Below are 17,130 nucleotides of genomic sequence, written 5' to 3'. Positions count from 1 at the left end.
TTTTCAGTGGACAAAAGAGCCGTCTAAGTCCAGAATTTAATGCGTCCGTATGTCCATATTTCTGAGAATATATCCTATCAGTTGGCTGAGGTAGTTCCTCCAGAATCAGGTTTTGGTTTAGGTAATGCCAAGCATATTTCCCTTGGGAACGGTACTCCTTCTGGAGTGGTTCTGAATGTGAAGTGAATAGCGTTGCGATACTATATAATGAATTGGTCTACACCACATTCTCGTTAGGCAAAAAATTGAACGGCTTCGCAGATTCGATTGCACTCTCCATAGCATAACTAAAGTTTACAGTCTGACCATTGGATTTCGGATGTCTAGATGTTGTCAGAAGATGTCACCAAGTTCCGACCTTCTGCATAATAAAATGCGTTCCAGTAACAGTCACAAATGGACATGTAACTACTTAGCTGGGTTTTTCGGGCTATTTTTGGGAGGAAATTTATCCTTGGCAAGGAAGTGAGGTAAATTTCTAAGTAGCATACAAGTAAAGAACAATTAACTTCCTGTATCCGTTCAGGAACGGACCACGGTAGTCAGCAAGCATGTGTTGTCATCGACCAAGTCCTTGTGCAATGAATGTGCGCGAATTCTGGAAGTCTTCTAAGTGTCACGATTAGGGTCTGATCACCAGCATACAAAGCAGTCGAAAAAATGCAAGTATTTTAAGACTGTTGATCTCAATGTTACAAAAAAACAACAACCAAAACTTCAAGACGGGGTGATCCATCAAGTGTAACTAGGGTTTTCTCACAACATTTTCAGAATTCTGTAAACCTTTTTTGTGCATCCCGCCACCACCACTTTTGCAGTAGGTTAATACAACCTTGTTACGAGCTTGATTATCTTCAGAACTCACTACTTACTTGGCAAGTGAGCAGTCCGCGGTACGTGCCTCTTCAGCACTAGAACGTTGAGATAGGCAGCCAGAATGCTGAATGAACTCGGTATAATGGAGTTTAATGGCAGAAGAGTAAGTAACCAGTGCAATATTTAACCGTTAAACCATGTCAGTGAAGATTTTTGCCAATGACTTGGAAGATCATGGACGAAGCTCAGGATTTCTGAATCAGCGATGATCTCAAAGTGTGCACTAAGCATACCCACATAAAGAGAGTCTTCTAACAGCCTATCACTTCAATAGGTGGAATGAAACCCTCAAAGCGAAAGCTTAAAATGGTTAAAAAGTGTCTACAAGAAAAATGTGCGTCGTAGTGAAATTTCTCGAAGGATCATCAAGTGAAATCTTCCAGGTCAAGCATAAAGAAGAAAAGCGAACCTTAGAATCGGTACAGAATATCAATCGGCTCCACAAGTTGAGCGTGATGCGATAGTAGCCACAAGTTTGAAGATTCTTACCATTGCGTTTAAGAGAATCCTCCAAGAGATCTCCTCAAGCTGTGGGCTAAACAACTGGAAGTGTTTCCCTTTTCACTAGTTTTTTTCAGCACCCTTTATAAATATCAGGTAACCTTTCATCAAGTTAACTTTTGTCCACCTTTATGTCTTGGAGCAAAGATTCAACAAATAACGAAGTTTTGATTAAAAATGTGGTAAAATGTCCGAGCCTTTCATCCACCTCAAACTATTTATCGAGGGCCGTGGTTAATTAACGAAACTGATTTTTACTAGATTCCTAACAAAATTGGGCAAGAAGATACCAGGAGTAAGAAATAGCTAATGAGTGTCGTGTAACTCTGCCCGCTGAAAAGAAAGGAAAACTTCAATGCTGTCCGCGTTAATAATGGATTGGTATTTACACACATTGCTGACAGGATAAGGTCGCGGTCTAGCAGGATCGGCAAAAAGCACTACAGGGTTAAAGTCAGAGCTTAGAGTCTCTTCGGCATCACGAATGCCATGCAGGCAAGTGGACTTGACTTACTCCAGGTTACCGCCGACAGCTGTCCCGGCATTTTGAGCGATTTAGGTCTGCGGTACAATTATTAGTTGGTGAAGCTTTACAATTGATTCCACCTTTGAACTCCTCTTTTCATTTGCATTCTAACTTTTTAAGGTGCTTGCATAAAATATCTTATAAGGTTGCTAAATAAGTTTTCGTATTCTGATACAACCAAAATGGCACTCGAACGCAATTAAGATAGAGAAATGGAATAACAACTTACATCTGTTGCAATTCTAGTGTATTTAATCCAGGAACATATTTGTCGCGGTATGTAATTGACGTTCGGTCACCACAATTGTAAAAAAAGCAACTGAGCCCCAAATTAAACTATAAATCTCCTGATGTAGCGTCCCACAGCTTCCCTGAAGACGGAAGAAGTCATAATACTCGGGCAGAATATATATACTCGGCAACTGAGACAGTATTTGGGCTACTGGCATGGTTCAAAGGCCAGCCCACCCAGCGTGGTATAAAGCCCAAGTCAAAAGTAGCTGTTTACAAAAACCGAGAGACAAACAATTATTGTGTTACATCTAATGTCTTCATTTAACCATTTGTTTCAAAGTCCATAGACTGCGAACGAGTTAGCAGATTTCTAGCCACAGTTTCATGAGAAGGTAGAACAAAAAATAAAAATCATGACCATTTCTTCCTAACCACTGCCAAAAAGATAAGCCACTCACTTACTGTCTTTAAATTCTCACAAGTTAGGCATGATATCTAAAATTGTAATGATAACTTTTACTTGCTCCTTTCTACGACTTAAAGGTGACAGGGATCTACCTTAAAAGTTAAAACCTTATCATATCAGTTGCAACATTTTTGGTGTAACATACTCGACTGCACAAGAATAAAGAGCGTAGCGCGACAGGTACCAATCGTACTGTGTACACAACTATCAATGCAACTGTAGTAGCGCAGTAAAACTAAAGCAGAGGTATAAGACAACAAAATTTAGTGTCACAACATTAGGCAGCTGATTAAAGTAAAACAAATTATCGCTTTTATAAACAAACAAGTAGTTGTTGCGAATTTCTTAAACATACTTATCTTAAACGTTTTGGTGTCCTTGGTACTGGACGAATTTTTTCAGAACGGCATCAGGTAGACGAGGGAATAAGTGCTTAAAAATAATTTTTTTCATTTAAAAATTTATAATGGAAAAATGCAATGTGTACAGAGCACAATATCTTCATCCCGGTGAAGTCGAAAATAATCAAATTTAAGAGGACATGCAGAAGTACTTTATTTGGTCCACTCCACTTCAATTTACAGTTAGCTAATGTACATCTAGTCAGCTTCAAAAAATTAATTTTAAAAGAGCTAACAAGGCTGTGGTTTATTATAGTTCGAACGAATCGTCGAGCCATCATTCGTGTAGTCGAAATCTGCGAAGTAGCGCCGATTATCTCGAGGAGAGATCGACCTTTCTGCTGGCGTGAGTCGAGGTAATTCGCTTGTGCAGTGCCTATCAAAGTTGAACACGTCCTCTATACCAACCTAAAATACGAAATGGAATACGTTAGTTATCTAAGTGGGATAATCCCACTCGGTTTAAATTAGTGATCTGCCCCATTAGTGTTGTTATCAGCTTCAGATAATAAGTGTCTCAGAGAATTTATCTAATTTTTTTGTATTTACACTATTAACATCACTTAAATGCATTATTTTTTGTCAATAGCATTTGCATTGGTCAAGAATTGGCCTACAAGTCTGGGGATAAACGGGGGTTTCACCCGATTTGCTAGCAGTGCATCAAAGTCGAGACCAGAGAAGAAGGGATGCCTCTTGATGTCCGAAATTCCTGCTGCAGAAACACCCAAACGTCGACTGGGATCCTTTGTCATAAACTGACTAATTATGCTTGCGGCTCGCGGACCCACGTGGAGAGGGATCTTGGGCTCGTGCCGTACGATACTGTTATAGATGTCATCCTCCTGTGGGCCACGAAATGGACACTGAAAGAAAAGAAGCACATATTTTAAGGGTTGTAAACTGTACCTTTTTGTCGACATATGCAACCACATCTGCACGCTTATCTCAGCGAATAACTGCTCCCTCCAAAGTTGGCGGCACGCCTGATCCATATTCGGACGGTCCGCTTCATTTTGAATCGGACCTTAGTCAATGACAGAAAGCGGTCTTGATACCCAGCGATCGCTACAGTTGTGCTGCGGTCACCGTTTCCCCACAAAGTCCCTTAATTGCGTGATTTCGCGACAGTTTCTGCTCCTATCAGATGCTTCAATTACTAGACTGAATGCTACGCCTTGGGATGACAGACACACTGGCGGGCAAACGTGAATGTGATCGCCTAAGAGTGACATCCAACCCCATGCTGTGCTTGGAGGTGGGTTTTTGTGTGCCTTCACAAGAGCCCCAGCTCATCACTACATACCGTTTCGAACATTCATCACCTCTCTTAGCCGCCATCTTGACTGACAGCTTGTGGAGGGGCTCGCGTTTCGTAACAGAACACAGCACCGATTACTACTTGTGGTACTGCCGTGGTATCATCACATGGGATTCTGGTTTTGATTGGACATCCTTTTCTCAATCTCTTAATACCAATTCAGCTATCAATTACTAAGGTGGCTCACCTTGCCGACAATCATTTCGTAGATGAGAACACCCAGGCACCACCAATCAACGGCTCGGGTATACCCAGTGTCTGTGATCATCTCAGGCGCCACAAATTCAGGCGTCCCACAGAAGGTGTTTGTCTTATCATTCGGTCCCATGTTCTCCTTGCATAGTCCGAAGTCAACCAACTTCAAGTAACCACAACCAGTAAGGAGCAGATTCTCCAGCTTTAGATCTCTAGAACACAAAACAAGTTAAGCGCTTCGAGCGTAATTTAAAGTGTTTAATGCCCTCGTACACGTACCGATACATGATATCATTCAAGTGGAGGAATTCCAACGCCAAGACTACGCAGGCTGCATAGAACACGGTACGCTCCTCATCGAATGCCCCACTTTGAATGTGCTGCATCAAATCTCCGCCGGGCAAATAGTCCAGTACAATTACAGCATAATCCTACCACAGAAGTGGGCGCAATTTAGTTGCAATAAACACTCTTCATTCCAACCAATATGGAGGCCTAACCAACTCAGTTCCGTTTGAGGGGCTACAAGGTCACAGACTCTCTTACCTGAGGCTGGAAGCAGGCGATCATGTGGACGAAACAGGGATGCCTCGCCTCAGAGACAATCTGGAGGACACGTTTTTCAATCTTCATACAATCCACACAATTTTCTCGCAGCATATCCACCTTCCTGAAGGTCTTGAGGGCAAAGTAGCCATTATTCAGTTTGTACTCAGCAAGGAGGACCTTTCCAAAGTTCCCGCGTCCTAGCACAGCCACCAGACGAAAATCCTCAATTTGTAGCTTAAATTGCACGGGCTCGGGCGCCGTTAATGAGGTGGCTAAATCACAAAGGAAAAGAACACATTAATCTCCCCTTCCCCAATTTCAAAACCGATTTCTCTTAGCATTTTGTTTACTCTTTAGGCGAAGAGCTAACCAAAAAGTTTTACTTTGTTTTATTCAAGCAAGTTATTTAACCAAAAAAACTCAAATTCACGTATTCACATTAGGGTAAAAGTGTTTTAAAAGAAATTAGTTTGTTATAAGTATTTGTAGTTTGAGTCGGTGTGTTAGTAGTACTGAAGGAGGAGACAGTCAGTTTTGTAACGAAGGGCACGCTACCTTCAAAGACGGAACAACGAAAAAAGGCGGCTGAAGGAATGCATGAGACTTCTCATTGACCCACAATAGCTTTTATTCTCATATATTTATTTGTTGGCTTTTGTTTACTTAGAAAGGGATATTGTGAGTGGTATGGCGGTAGTCATTTTGGCAGACTGCAACAGTGCCCCCCTACTGACCGGTGCCGCTGGAAGTGACGGAGTGCGAGTCACCACCGCTGGCTGCCATCAACTCCTTCACACGTTGGGAAATGAATTCGCCTCGTTGGAGTGGTTGCGGTAAACCACTTCTTCCACTTCCTACAAAGTTAAATGCAAGCTTAGGATAGCAAAATCACTTTAGAGAGTTCGTGTACACTGAAGTAGAGGATGGAAATGATCAAGCTACCAGGAAATGGCGTTTCGAGATCAGCTTGCGGTGGCCCTTGTAATTCTGGTCTGCCGCCGACGGGGGTCTTGGTGTATCCATCGGCTGAAAGGTTCTGATATGGCGATTCTACAACATCCTTCCAGCCTACTGGAAATGAAGAGAGAAATTACATTCCGGTTGGAATGACGAATGACCTTTTGTCAATCGCAATGATCTACGGGAGCTACTAGTACAGATTTATCCAAAGCTTCACTACATATTAGCATTATTGTGCACTTCTCCATGTTGTAACGGTGCTTCAAACACCTGTGGGTGTGAAGCGTTGAAGTAATCGGCGCATTAAATCGTGCAAATCGTACCTATCTAGGGCTAATAAGCCACAATTTATCCTTTCTGTGTCAATCAAACCACATTTATTCACGCAGATCATCCTTCTCCGTCACAATACGTGGAAAACCTTTCAGTGTTTGCTTACCCGGTGGTGGTTGGCGGTCAGCAGACTCTTCAGAGCTGGTGCGAGGTATCTGTTGATTCCTTCCTAAACCACCAAATTGTTGATCTATAAATGAGTCCATATTTTCTGACCGCTTGATCGAGGTTCGTGGTAATTCTACTGGGAGAAAAAAAAGGACTGGACTAGAAGTTGCTGTGTGCTTGAACCACCTCTAGATGCGTTGTGTCAAAGCTTTTAATGGACAAGCTTATCATTGCCTTAGTAGTGAATACTAAAGACCGAAATTTGACATAGTTTAAATGTTGGTGGAATTGTGGAACAACGTTTATTTTGGGGGCACATTCAACTACTTGGGTTCTTCAGCCCTTCCCCCCCCCCATTTAAGTCACCACCTTGGAGCCACCTAAATTAGTCAAGAGGATTACTCAAGGAAGAGGTAACGACCTTTCATTGGAGCAGATGATTGTTGGAATGTCGGAGGAGGCTGTTCTTGTGTACTTATCGCCCTTGGTCCTGTTCGAGGTTGCAGGGACGCAAACTTGCGAGCATCGCCTGCAGACAATACATTGAGGGGTCATTGAAAAATCAAGGTCACGAAATGGGTACGAAGGGAAATCGGGCAAACTCACCTGCCATGGCGGTCGCAGTGTCTCGACTCACAGGCTGTGAGTCCTTACCAAGGCATACAGTTAACTCTTTCAGCCGTTGTTGAATGAGGCTACCGACTTGGACGGAAACTTTCTTCGAAAGATCTAATTGAGGATCGATGTTGTCTACGAGGATAGAATAACAATGACAGGATACAAGGAGGTCGAAGAGAAAGGTAGAGATCTGTCCATTTAACATGCCTGCTTCCAGAATCCTCGTGGACAGCTGACAATTGCGGCTTAGATGTTACACTGTTCTAATATGTCATCAAACCAAGGATAGCTGCAATCCTTTTACGGCTTTTATCTCACCCATTTAGGACGTCACATATATGTGACGCTGGTAGCCAATGTATTAGATGATTATCTCGGCTCAAAGGTAGTAATAAACCTTCTCAGTTGTCTGTCTTATAATGTCACCTTAAAGATAGCTCATGTGTGGTCAATCTATTTCAAGACTAAGCCGGTTTTGCATGTCAAATTAGCCATCCGGAATGAATTCAATGTCTAAGTGCTATTTCTCACTCCATCAAAATTTGGCTGGAATTTTAAGGGTGTGCAACTCTTGGATGCTGGTTAAATGGTTCGCTAAAAAGGGTTTTCAATTTATCTTATCCTGTTTTTTTTTGCTTAATTTTATGACTTATTCGAGGTTCGGAAAACCTTCTAAACCACTTACCATCCTGTGATGGCAAAGGAGCTTTGTTTCTGCTATTCAGATCTACTTTGTCTATTGATCTCGGTAGTGGCGGTGTTGTTGGTGGTGGCGATGGCAATTCCTCCTCGGGCGCTCCTAATGACTGCTGGCTTGGAATCAAAATGTCACCCTCCACCCCGACCGAAGTTGCCAGCTCTTCAACTAATGGAACCGTTCAAAGGGATGGGTATTAGTAAACAGGGTTCAAACCACTGGCTCATCCCTCCCTCTTGACCTCAGTAAACCAAAGAAACTTTGAATAGGCTACAAAACCATGTTTAGTCTTCCGTCTCCGTTGTTTCGGTTCTCGTAGTCCTGGTTTCATTTACCCAAGTCACAAGTTTGACTTAGTTATAGAGGTAATTCAGAAGGGAAAGAAGAGTGTTAAGAGCTTTTTGGCGTCCACTAAAGACACTTAAGGTTTTCCTTACAAATCCGTTGTTTTATTTCTTCCCTCTTACCTAATTAGGGGTACCTTTAGCACTGATTTTTCTCCCTCTAAGATGCCTTAATGAGGAAATGATAAGGAATATCCAGATTGATACATATATACTCAAAGACTACAAGGACTAACCGTGTGTACCAAAATCCTGCCCTTGGGTTACACCCATTGGCGGCTCCTGTACCACTTCATAGGCATGAGACGAAAATCCTGATTCTCTTCCGTCGCCTAAATCAATAAGTAGTCTATAAGGCGTCTAGTAAAGACTTTACTGGACAACCAGAAAGTCTACTAAAGATGGCTACAATCGCAGAAAAACAATCCTTTCCGATGTTCTGGCTGTTCTCTACTTTAGGACCGTACATTCAGCCATCCTGAAAGGTTTTGAAGTTCGTGCTCTTGTCCGGTTACTCCCTATTGGCCAATACGATGTGGAGACGCCCTTTGAATGTATTAATGCTCACTGTAGAGTCAAGGTTATTCGCAGTGATTCGAATATACAAGTTGACAGTGGAAAACCCTCTTTTAAAGCTTTTACCTTTTTGATTCTCTAGTTAGGACCTCGACTAAGCCCGTGGTTACAGGCATACAGCAGTTCATGACAAAGTCGCAGCCCACGTCATGGGTCAGTTCGGTCAAGATGACAGGCAGCAGTGGTGGAGAACGCGCACACACGCATGTTGACGAAGGCTCTCTTGTCAACTAGAACCCCTCGGATACCTAATCGGATTTTCAGAAGAGTGGTAAGTTTTCAACAATGACCGCCCCTCTGTCTGTCCGTTGCCGCGCCAGGCCACTTCTCAGTCAGTCTTGTAAGCATCCCGAACTCATCGTGCTCTTCTATGGTTCAGAGGTTCTGTCAAACTTTCAGTGTCAAGTCTACTAGATTGACAGTAGTTAAGTGGTGCAATAAATGTGGATATGTCTCGGATAGCTACTTTAAAAAAGATGTGAATTTCCCGGTTCGACCCAGATGACTGGCTTAAATGCAGTTTTGAGATAACGTAGTGTTGACTCACCGAGGTCTTGCTTCCTTGTGTTGCCATTCTGCGAGGTAGCCACTGATGATTCCTCATTTGAGACAGGCGATACCAGTGTCGGCAGTATTCGAGGACTTGAATTGCGTGCAGCCGGAGGCAATTGCAACGAACCCACTTGAAAAGCAAACATACCACATGAGAGGAACGGTGATGGAGTTTTTGTTTTTAATTTCACCCATAAACCTCTATGTTAGGGTCCCAATCCCCTCTGGAAGCAGTAGCGAGTCGCTTAATGCAGAACTGAAAGAATGAAGCCTCCACTTTCGGGCGCACATTAGCGAAGTCAACAAAAAAGAAAATAAATAAACAAATAAACACCTCTGACCATACCAAAGCAATGAATGAGATGTATATTTGAAGTGGGATAACAGCAAACTGGCTGCCTTCTGCGAAGCTCATGGACTGCTCTTCTGGATTTTCTGATTCAAGCACCCACTTCATTGCAAGATGATGTAGATATCATCCTTGAAAAGACGACAAAATCGCCTCGACAGGTGCGGCAATCAGGAAAGGATGAGACCCCAAATTACTGTCTATACATTAAAACCACAAAAGCCTGCTAGAGGGCTAAAGGTCAGGACTCCCCCCCCTTTTTGATGTTGTGAGTGACTGAATGAAGGACCATTACTTCTGATGTCAACGAAAGCGTTCTTTGCGGTATGACCTGAGTGGATTTAAGCTCGTTTATTCTCAAGTAGGAGACAAATCCCTTTATTTTTGGCTCTCAGTTAGTATGAGTTGGGTTAAGGCGCGCCAAACTAAGAAGCACTGCGAATGAGAGTTTGCCTTTGTAACTGTTCACAGAGGCCAATGAATGAAACAGGGGGAAGTGAACAAAATAAACATCGGCACTTGTGCGTATACATATGCGTGCAACGAGTTCAAGTGGTGGCGGTGATGGTGGTAGTGATAGTAGAGCGTGACCAATTTGGCAGCATCTCTAGACAATACAATTGTGTGCGGTGGGTAGTGTCTGCATGTCTCTCTGTCTGTCACTCTGTCTCTCTGTCTGTCTCTCCTATCGTCGGTGTGGAGCTTGGTGGAACTCTCGTCTTCCGTAGTATGGCGCGCGATAATCACCAGCGGACCGAAGTGTGTCTATGGTGGAGAGGTGAAAATGATAAATCTCATCAGCCCTAATGAGTTTTTCCTTAACCTTTGACTTTGATGGAACAAGGGAAATCTTGAATATGGGGAAATGTGGATCTTAGTGTGCCCCATATTGTTGGAGGAGGAAAAAACTACAAATATCGGATACGCTAGTAAACCACAGGATGTAATAAGACCCCACAATTAATTCACAAGATTGAACAGCAACGACTTTTGGTCATGGTTTTGTCCAAAACAGGGAAATACACATTGTATCTACGAGGTTCTTTAAAAATGTGAACTATATAAGCCAGTCAAGCAAATGCTTCACGCATCAGCTACCCCCATCGCATATCTGTGGGAAGCCTTCTTTTTCCGCTTACCGTAACTTGTACCGAAAGCAGAATGATTGGGCTTAAAACAGCAAAAAAGCTGTAAATGGCTCCCGGTTCGGACATTTTTTAACTTGAAAATAAATCTTTTTGTTTTTTAGCAGCAGTTGGGTTTATCTGTACGATAGCGGGGGTTTCGGTGTCATCTTGCATCAGAAAAACACCAGTCCCGTGATGAATAACTTTCTTTCAAGATTTTGGAAGGAATATGTCAAAAAAAGCCCCTAAATATGTTGGACTGAAGAATTGGGAGACCATGGTGTTCAAATAAGCCCGTTTGGCCTCCAAGGTAACAAAATTCAACAACATTTTTTAATTGGATAATGGGATTGATTTCCTAATTGATAAAATAGTATTAACCTTTGGAAGCTAAAGAATACAATTCATTGTTAGACTTTTGCGTAACCTTGACAACCTATCGCGACAGTCTACTTAAAAGGCCGTGTTAATAAGTGGAAATTACTGCAAATTAAAGCTAACGGGGAGCTAGAAATTGCCAGCACTTAATTGTGACGTAACTACGCACGAAAAAACTTCATCTTCATTATTTGTGAATCAGTCGAAAATTAGAGGCGTCAAAATGACGGGGTCAAGTTTTGAAGAAATTAAAACTTTTGACTTAACAAAGCGTCAGCCATATTGGGGTGGGCAATCGCCCTAAGACTTTTGCAGGATTTCGAGTTTCAAATGCATGTCTAGAACAGACAGGACAGGAAGTGAATAATTCATTTAAACAAGGCGCAATCTCGTTTTGTCGAGACCATACCTCGGGTTGGGTGTGTAAATGTCTCAACAACTTCTTTTTTTTACTCACGGTCCAATGGACTATATGGATAATAATGGCTTGCAGCTTTACCATACCTGTTTCAAGGGTGGCGTCTAGTGCATTTCCTCCAGTCGGTGTATCCGTGGGCATAGTGGTAGTCGAAATGTCGCCTGTTTTGCCCCTCGCTTGAATTTTCATGTTTGGCGCCGGACCCTGAGTCCCAAGCGACGTTTCTAAAGGAGACAGCATGCGTCAGTTAAAATCAAAATTAGAACGCTTCGCCTCCCCCTCTAGCTCGTGGCAACTTCGAACCCGCCGTTCGCGGCTCCTTGGTATTCAAAGTCTACACCGTGGAATGTCTAAACACACTAAAATCCCAAACTAGATTAACGAGTTACAAATTGCTATTAACTTCTCAATTTATAGATTTGGCAAATGTGTGGAGGGGTATATTCCTTAAAGTCATATTTGAATTTGAGTGATTGAATTACAAGATAAATTAATAGGGCATAAAATTGGGAGAGGTGCGTGCGAAATAAGCAGACTTTGCCGAGATATTCTTTGGTTCGCCAAAGAAATGCAATTATTATGGCAACCACCTACCCGGAGTGAGGGATGGAACGTGTGGATCGGCGCCGCATTGGAAATTGAAGCTCATATTCAGGTCGGGGTCTTTGGTGGTCCTTCGGCGTGGTATCAACTCCTCCTCCTGGTAGCCTATTCGCGGCTGTGGAGGCATCCGTTCACCTTTTTTAGTAAAAAAAGACCAATGCCACTTCGAAAAGTAAGATTTGTTAATTTGACTAATCCGACGAAAAAGTGGACTGAAAAACGGCAACATTATTAAACCTCTGCCGTAGAACTATCGGAAATACTGAATTTCTTTGTGGTGGAGTAATTACTGCTGACAGAGGTCAAAAGAATTGGAGCTTCTAAGGAAAGAACCTCTCTAGTCTGTAAAACATATCTTTATACTGGTCGACTGCCTTACAATGTGAAGGCGCTCACCTGGGTAGGCATTACCTTGGGGTCGGGCCACCATGTAACCGGCCCCACGAGCGTGGTTTTCCGGCCTGTTGAGGTCAAAATTGCTCTCCGAGGCGGAATCTAAACTCAAAAGTTATCCACTCAACTTTCGTTAGTCTACTAAAGAAACGATATTTTCCACCCTTTTAAAGGAGTAATTACCACACACGAGAATTTTTTCGCATAAAAATTTACCAAAACACCGATTCACCGTTTGTTGACTCTTCTAATCTAGTTATAAGGGGGTTGATACACTGAGATTGATTGTTCTCTCCACCTTCTGTGAGAATTTTTAATTTCCAGAGGACAAGCCATCAAGTTTGCGCAATAAAAGGTGTCTCATCTAAAAAATATGACTTTTTCACTAACAGGCATAGATTCGGTGTGTGATTTAGGCACGGCAATGATTGCTGGCACACCCTTTCGAGGTCTTAAAAGGTTACCTTAAGCATAGAAGTTCTTCAACTCACCAAAATAGGGAACATCTGCAGGTCTGGTGGTTTCGAACTTGATGAGATTCCCGTGGGGCGCACGATTGTCAAATGGTCGAGGCGAAGGCGGCGGTACCACGTCGAGCTCTATATCTGGCGGCCGTACTGGCGAACCTTGAGGCAGGCTCGTAATGCTGGTCGAAATTGACGCTAACAGCGAAAAAGAGAATGTCATTGACATCATTACTCGTCGGTATTCTAATTACCTTTGATTACAACTTCATCGGATACTGTCTTACCTGATGACGAGGAGGCGGTAATGTCGTGCCTGAAGCCAATGGTGGTGCCTTTTGGTGGACTTGCATGTCGAATCGGGATATTGTGGTAGGTCGGCGTGTCGGGCTTACTTGCGTAGATAATCCTCGAGGCGCCATTCATTCGGGAAGTATGCGTATCTTCAAAAGCCAACCGAAAAATGACGTTATTGTTAAAACGAAACTTTCCCATCTTCCAGTACCCAATTCTAATGCCTATCTTGAGAACCTTTTTAGAGATTCAAACATACCGGAGTCGAGCCTCCTCATCTGCTGAAGTGCAGATCGTGGTCGGTGTGGAGGACTTGGGCTCCGTCGAGTCGATTCCCGTGGACGATTTTCGTAGACCAATTTCACGGGTTCATGATTCCAATTTCCACCTTGGAGGAAGTTCAACTAAAATTACCACCTGTTTATTGCCTCTAGCATAAGGCAACTCAATTAAAAGTCATTTTCTTTTCTAGCAAACATCTTCAAAAGAGTTAGAGATTTTAAATAATCATGGGTAAATGCGTATACTACTGAGTTGGATTTTATCAAACATTTCGCCTTTTTTTAAGCTACCATCTATTTTTTCGCACAAAGACTGCATGCTCTACTATGCAGCAAATTTTTTTACTGCCTAAGCTACAAATACTATGTAGCATTTGTAATGGTTTCAGTGGTGAAGAGTCTACCACCTTTTTATGGTTTTGCGGTATTGTAAGGATTGTTTGCTCTGGTAAGAAATAAAATTTACTGCCAGTTAGTTTATCAACCCTCATCGCAGTTTTCGATACTTCTACTTCAAAATGGCTTAATGCCCTAGAATTATTCTTAAAAGAATATGTGGTGCTAAATGAAAACTAAATACCTAAATATCCTCGACAAGTGCTACTTATTTCTTCTCAGCGTCCAGCAGTAGGTTCATTTTTAGAACTAATCAGCATTCTTTTATAGTTTTTTTTGCAGAATTGCTAGTTTAAAGCTAGTTGAGTAAAGTGCGCCTTGGGTGATAATTAATCTCCGTTTTTGTGGTCGCCCACGCACGTGGAAATAGACTGTTGCCAACAGCCACACGCTTGACAATTTTGCCTACTGACAGTGCTTAAAAACCGGAAAAAAACCAAGTTCTTACACGTGAATTCCCACAGTGTGTGTACATATCAACCACCTTACCACTTTGGTGCGGTGGCCTGTTACTGCCTCGTTGATGCGATACCATTTCTGTTTCACTCTTCCGCGCGATGAATCGTCCGGGCGATGTTCGTCGTGGACTTGAATCTGCACCAGAGGGAATAAAAACGCATGCATGCATTTCAAGTGCTTATGCTGTGATCATAGCCGCAACAAAGTAAAATTGCTTCAAAGAAGACAAGATACCAATTCCAGTCGTGGTTAAGAGTCATAAAACAAATAAAATCACGGTTACAGGAATCAGATTCCACTCTTGTGTCTACCATTACTACTGCGCTAAGTTAACTCGGGCCAACCCAGTTGATTAAAACAAGTTTCTAGCATTAAAAATCCCTAGAAAAAACGCATGGCGAGCATGCGGAGTATGGACTTGATCGGAGTGTTAGAAGGGCGCTCACAACCCATGGGTGAGGCTGGGATTTTTGGAGGAATCTCGGGTGACAACGCACACAAATTACCTTGGCAATGATACATCTGGAGAGTTTTAGGCTTCCGCTGGTGCACCAGAGTTACTGGTCCACCACTGTGTGCAGGGGTCCGTGTGACATAGTGATTTGCTGAAGGCGGGTTTTGACAGTTACTTGCAAGTGGCGTTAGTGCCTATGTCCAAGGTAAACCTTCTAGTAAACGTGACCGTGCTCTAAGCTCATTTACCAAGCCGAATCTGTTGGTGACACGATTTGCTGCATCCAGTCACACATGCGTGATGCTAATAGCGAAAGTGATGGTAATTTAAGAGCAACGATCTCACTATCCAATCTAGATGTAATTAAAAATGTCTTTGTTTGTAAAAATAGAAGAAATGGAATAGAAGAAATGCACATACAATACCGAGCTCTGGCTTGCCGTGGCGGTCTGGTGAACGTAATTTCCTCAGTGTCAGATATGCTGCTAGTGCTGGCAGTGGTGGTAGTTGTGGTGCTGTTGTCCAGAGTTTTTCGTGAGTGAGCCTCGCAGAGAGGACATCTAATCATCTGGGTCTGATTTCCAAAGTACCTGTCTGGGGAAGGGGGGAGAGCGGGGAGACAGTCGCAGGTTAGGGTTAGGAGCATCAGTGGTTCGCTTATGCCTACGAAGCAAAGGTTACATTGCTAACGGATTTTGTAGTTATAGTGCTTAAGTCCACAGCTACCACTCTTAATAATCAGCCCTTTTCTTTATAATATTTTCCTCTGTAGGAAGCGTTAAGTAGTTTTGGGAAACAACCCAATTGAGTTGGATTTGTGTTCAGCAAAACATAAGCAAATGTGGTTAAAATATTTGCATAAAAGAAATAAAATACAGTCGTGTTTAAAGTTGAATGGTTGCATTTCATTCCACTTTCTTCCGAATAACTGCATAACTTATCGGAAATAATATCACAGGACTTAATTAATATATCTTTAAGAAGCAGAAATGGTTTAGACAAGAACAAAATATTCCAGTGCAATTAAAATTGGTACTACAAGATTTGCTATTCATTAATGGTAAAACCTTTGTTTGGGCAAATTACTTGGCGTTGTCCAATCGCCTTACCGAATTTTCGGACACAAACGATACGATGGCCCCATCATCAATTTATTCGTATTTATCGTAGAAATCGCAAAAAAGGGAACATGACTCCTCATTAAACCTTGAGGTATGCTCCGTAAGGCAGTTAAATATATTTAATAAAATTATTTGCCATCTCTGGTCTCAGTTCTAAATAACATGGTTTGCCAGAACTTCTTAAGAATTGCATTTCCGGGGACAAAATCCAATTACATTCTTTGAAGTAAGGAAAAGGTTATGAATGCCCTTGTCGCCGTAAAATATAACTCCTCAAATAGCAAACAATCCCAACATTCATTTTTAGAGTTCTACCTATTAGATCTAAGCAAATAAGAGAGGTCTGGTTTTGCGATCTTTTCGATGAGTCTCAAAAAGTCCTTTCAAGGGCAAGGCTAGTCAAGGAAGTTAGGTGAGCTGGAAACTACCCTGATGACATACCGGGTGATATTCGACCCACGCGTCGCATGTGGCGCTCACTGCATTCTACGGCGCCGCTGCTCTGACCAATTTCATTCAAGGGGACCAGTTTTGCAGGTATTTGGTACAGCTGCTGTTGTTGTGGCTTCTTGTGGTAGTGATCGCCTGGACAAATGCGATTTAGAAGAAATAATAATTAGTGGAGATTATCAGTGTGCATGACGGTTAAATTGTCAGTGATGACACTTCGAATGTTGTATAAATCCATTGAGGGTAAATCATTGCCATAAATCCCATAATTGTACCTCCCAGTTTACTATTCTGCAAAGTAGTTGGAGGTTTGCCTAAATTTGTAACATTTCTACTTTTTAGTCAGCTGGAGGTTACGCAGAGACATCCTCAGGATTTCTAACTAAACTTATTTATTGATGCAAGTAGTTCTCCGGTACCATTTCATCACCAAGTTGAGGAGGTGAGATGTTTATCACTTCATGAATGTGAACAGATTAATGTAAATGTGGAATAACCAGATGATGTAATGAGGAAGATGGTTGTAAACCAAAAACTGCCTAGTAATGGGCAAAATAGAGACGCGCTGGGCCCGGTTAGCTGCTGCTGACTCAGTTGTAAGTTTACCTTCACTTTTGATTGGAGAACGGTGTAAGTGTACCGCAGGTTTTTCCTCGTTGCCTACATTACATTTAGGACGGGGTCAA

The 17,130-nt window shown here is 42.3% G+C and overlaps 1 protein-coding gene across 1 annotated transcript in view; it reads right to left on the bottom strand. All coding sequences in view use genetic code 11, as the record gives it.

The window, feature by feature from the left end:
- Window positions 1-3,235: 3,235 nt before the first annotated feature.
- Window positions 3,236-17,130, bottom strand: part of EGR_05639 (Serine/threonine-protein kinase N2) — a gene marked incomplete at both ends in the record, with an annotated part of 41,017 nt that continues 27,122 nt past the window's right edge. The window contains 22 exons of the mRNA XM_024494888.1: window positions 3,236-3,412; window positions 3,622-3,870; window positions 4,513-4,732; window positions 4,800-4,951; window positions 5,067-5,341; window positions 5,804-5,923; window positions 6,012-6,137; window positions 6,469-6,603; window positions 6,892-6,999; window positions 7,077-7,220; window positions 7,774-7,953; window positions 8,366-8,461; window positions 9,253-9,387; window positions 11,616-11,753; window positions 12,124-12,267; window positions 12,529-12,627; window positions 13,017-13,187; window positions 13,277-13,432; window positions 13,543-13,671; window positions 14,450-14,554; window positions 15,294-15,467; window positions 16,436-16,579. Of these exons, the coding sequence (XP_024350685.1) occupies window positions 3,236-3,412; window positions 3,622-3,870; window positions 4,513-4,732; window positions 4,800-4,951; window positions 5,067-5,341; window positions 5,804-5,923; window positions 6,012-6,137; window positions 6,469-6,603; window positions 6,892-6,999; window positions 7,077-7,220; window positions 7,774-7,953; window positions 8,366-8,461; window positions 9,253-9,387; window positions 11,616-11,753; window positions 12,124-12,267; window positions 12,529-12,627; window positions 13,017-13,187; window positions 13,277-13,432; window positions 13,543-13,671; window positions 14,450-14,554; window positions 15,294-15,467; window positions 16,436-16,579 (3,377 nt within the window). The remainder of the gene's footprint in view (window positions 3,413-3,621; window positions 3,871-4,512; window positions 4,733-4,799; window positions 4,952-5,066; window positions 5,342-5,803; window positions 5,924-6,011; window positions 6,138-6,468; window positions 6,604-6,891; window positions 7,000-7,076; window positions 7,221-7,773; window positions 7,954-8,365; window positions 8,462-9,252; window positions 9,388-11,615; window positions 11,754-12,123; window positions 12,268-12,528; window positions 12,628-13,016; window positions 13,188-13,276; window positions 13,433-13,542; window positions 13,672-14,449; window positions 14,555-15,293; window positions 15,468-16,435; window positions 16,580-17,130) is intronic.

The sequence above is a fragment of the Echinococcus granulosus genome, assembly GCF_000524195.1.
Source record: "Echinococcus granulosus chromosome Unknown EG_S00043, whole genome shotgun sequence".
Taxonomy (NCBI): domain Eukaryota; kingdom Metazoa; phylum Platyhelminthes; class Cestoda; order Cyclophyllidea; family Taeniidae; genus Echinococcus; species Echinococcus granulosus.
This window is presented reverse-complemented; position numbering and strand designations above follow the sequence as displayed.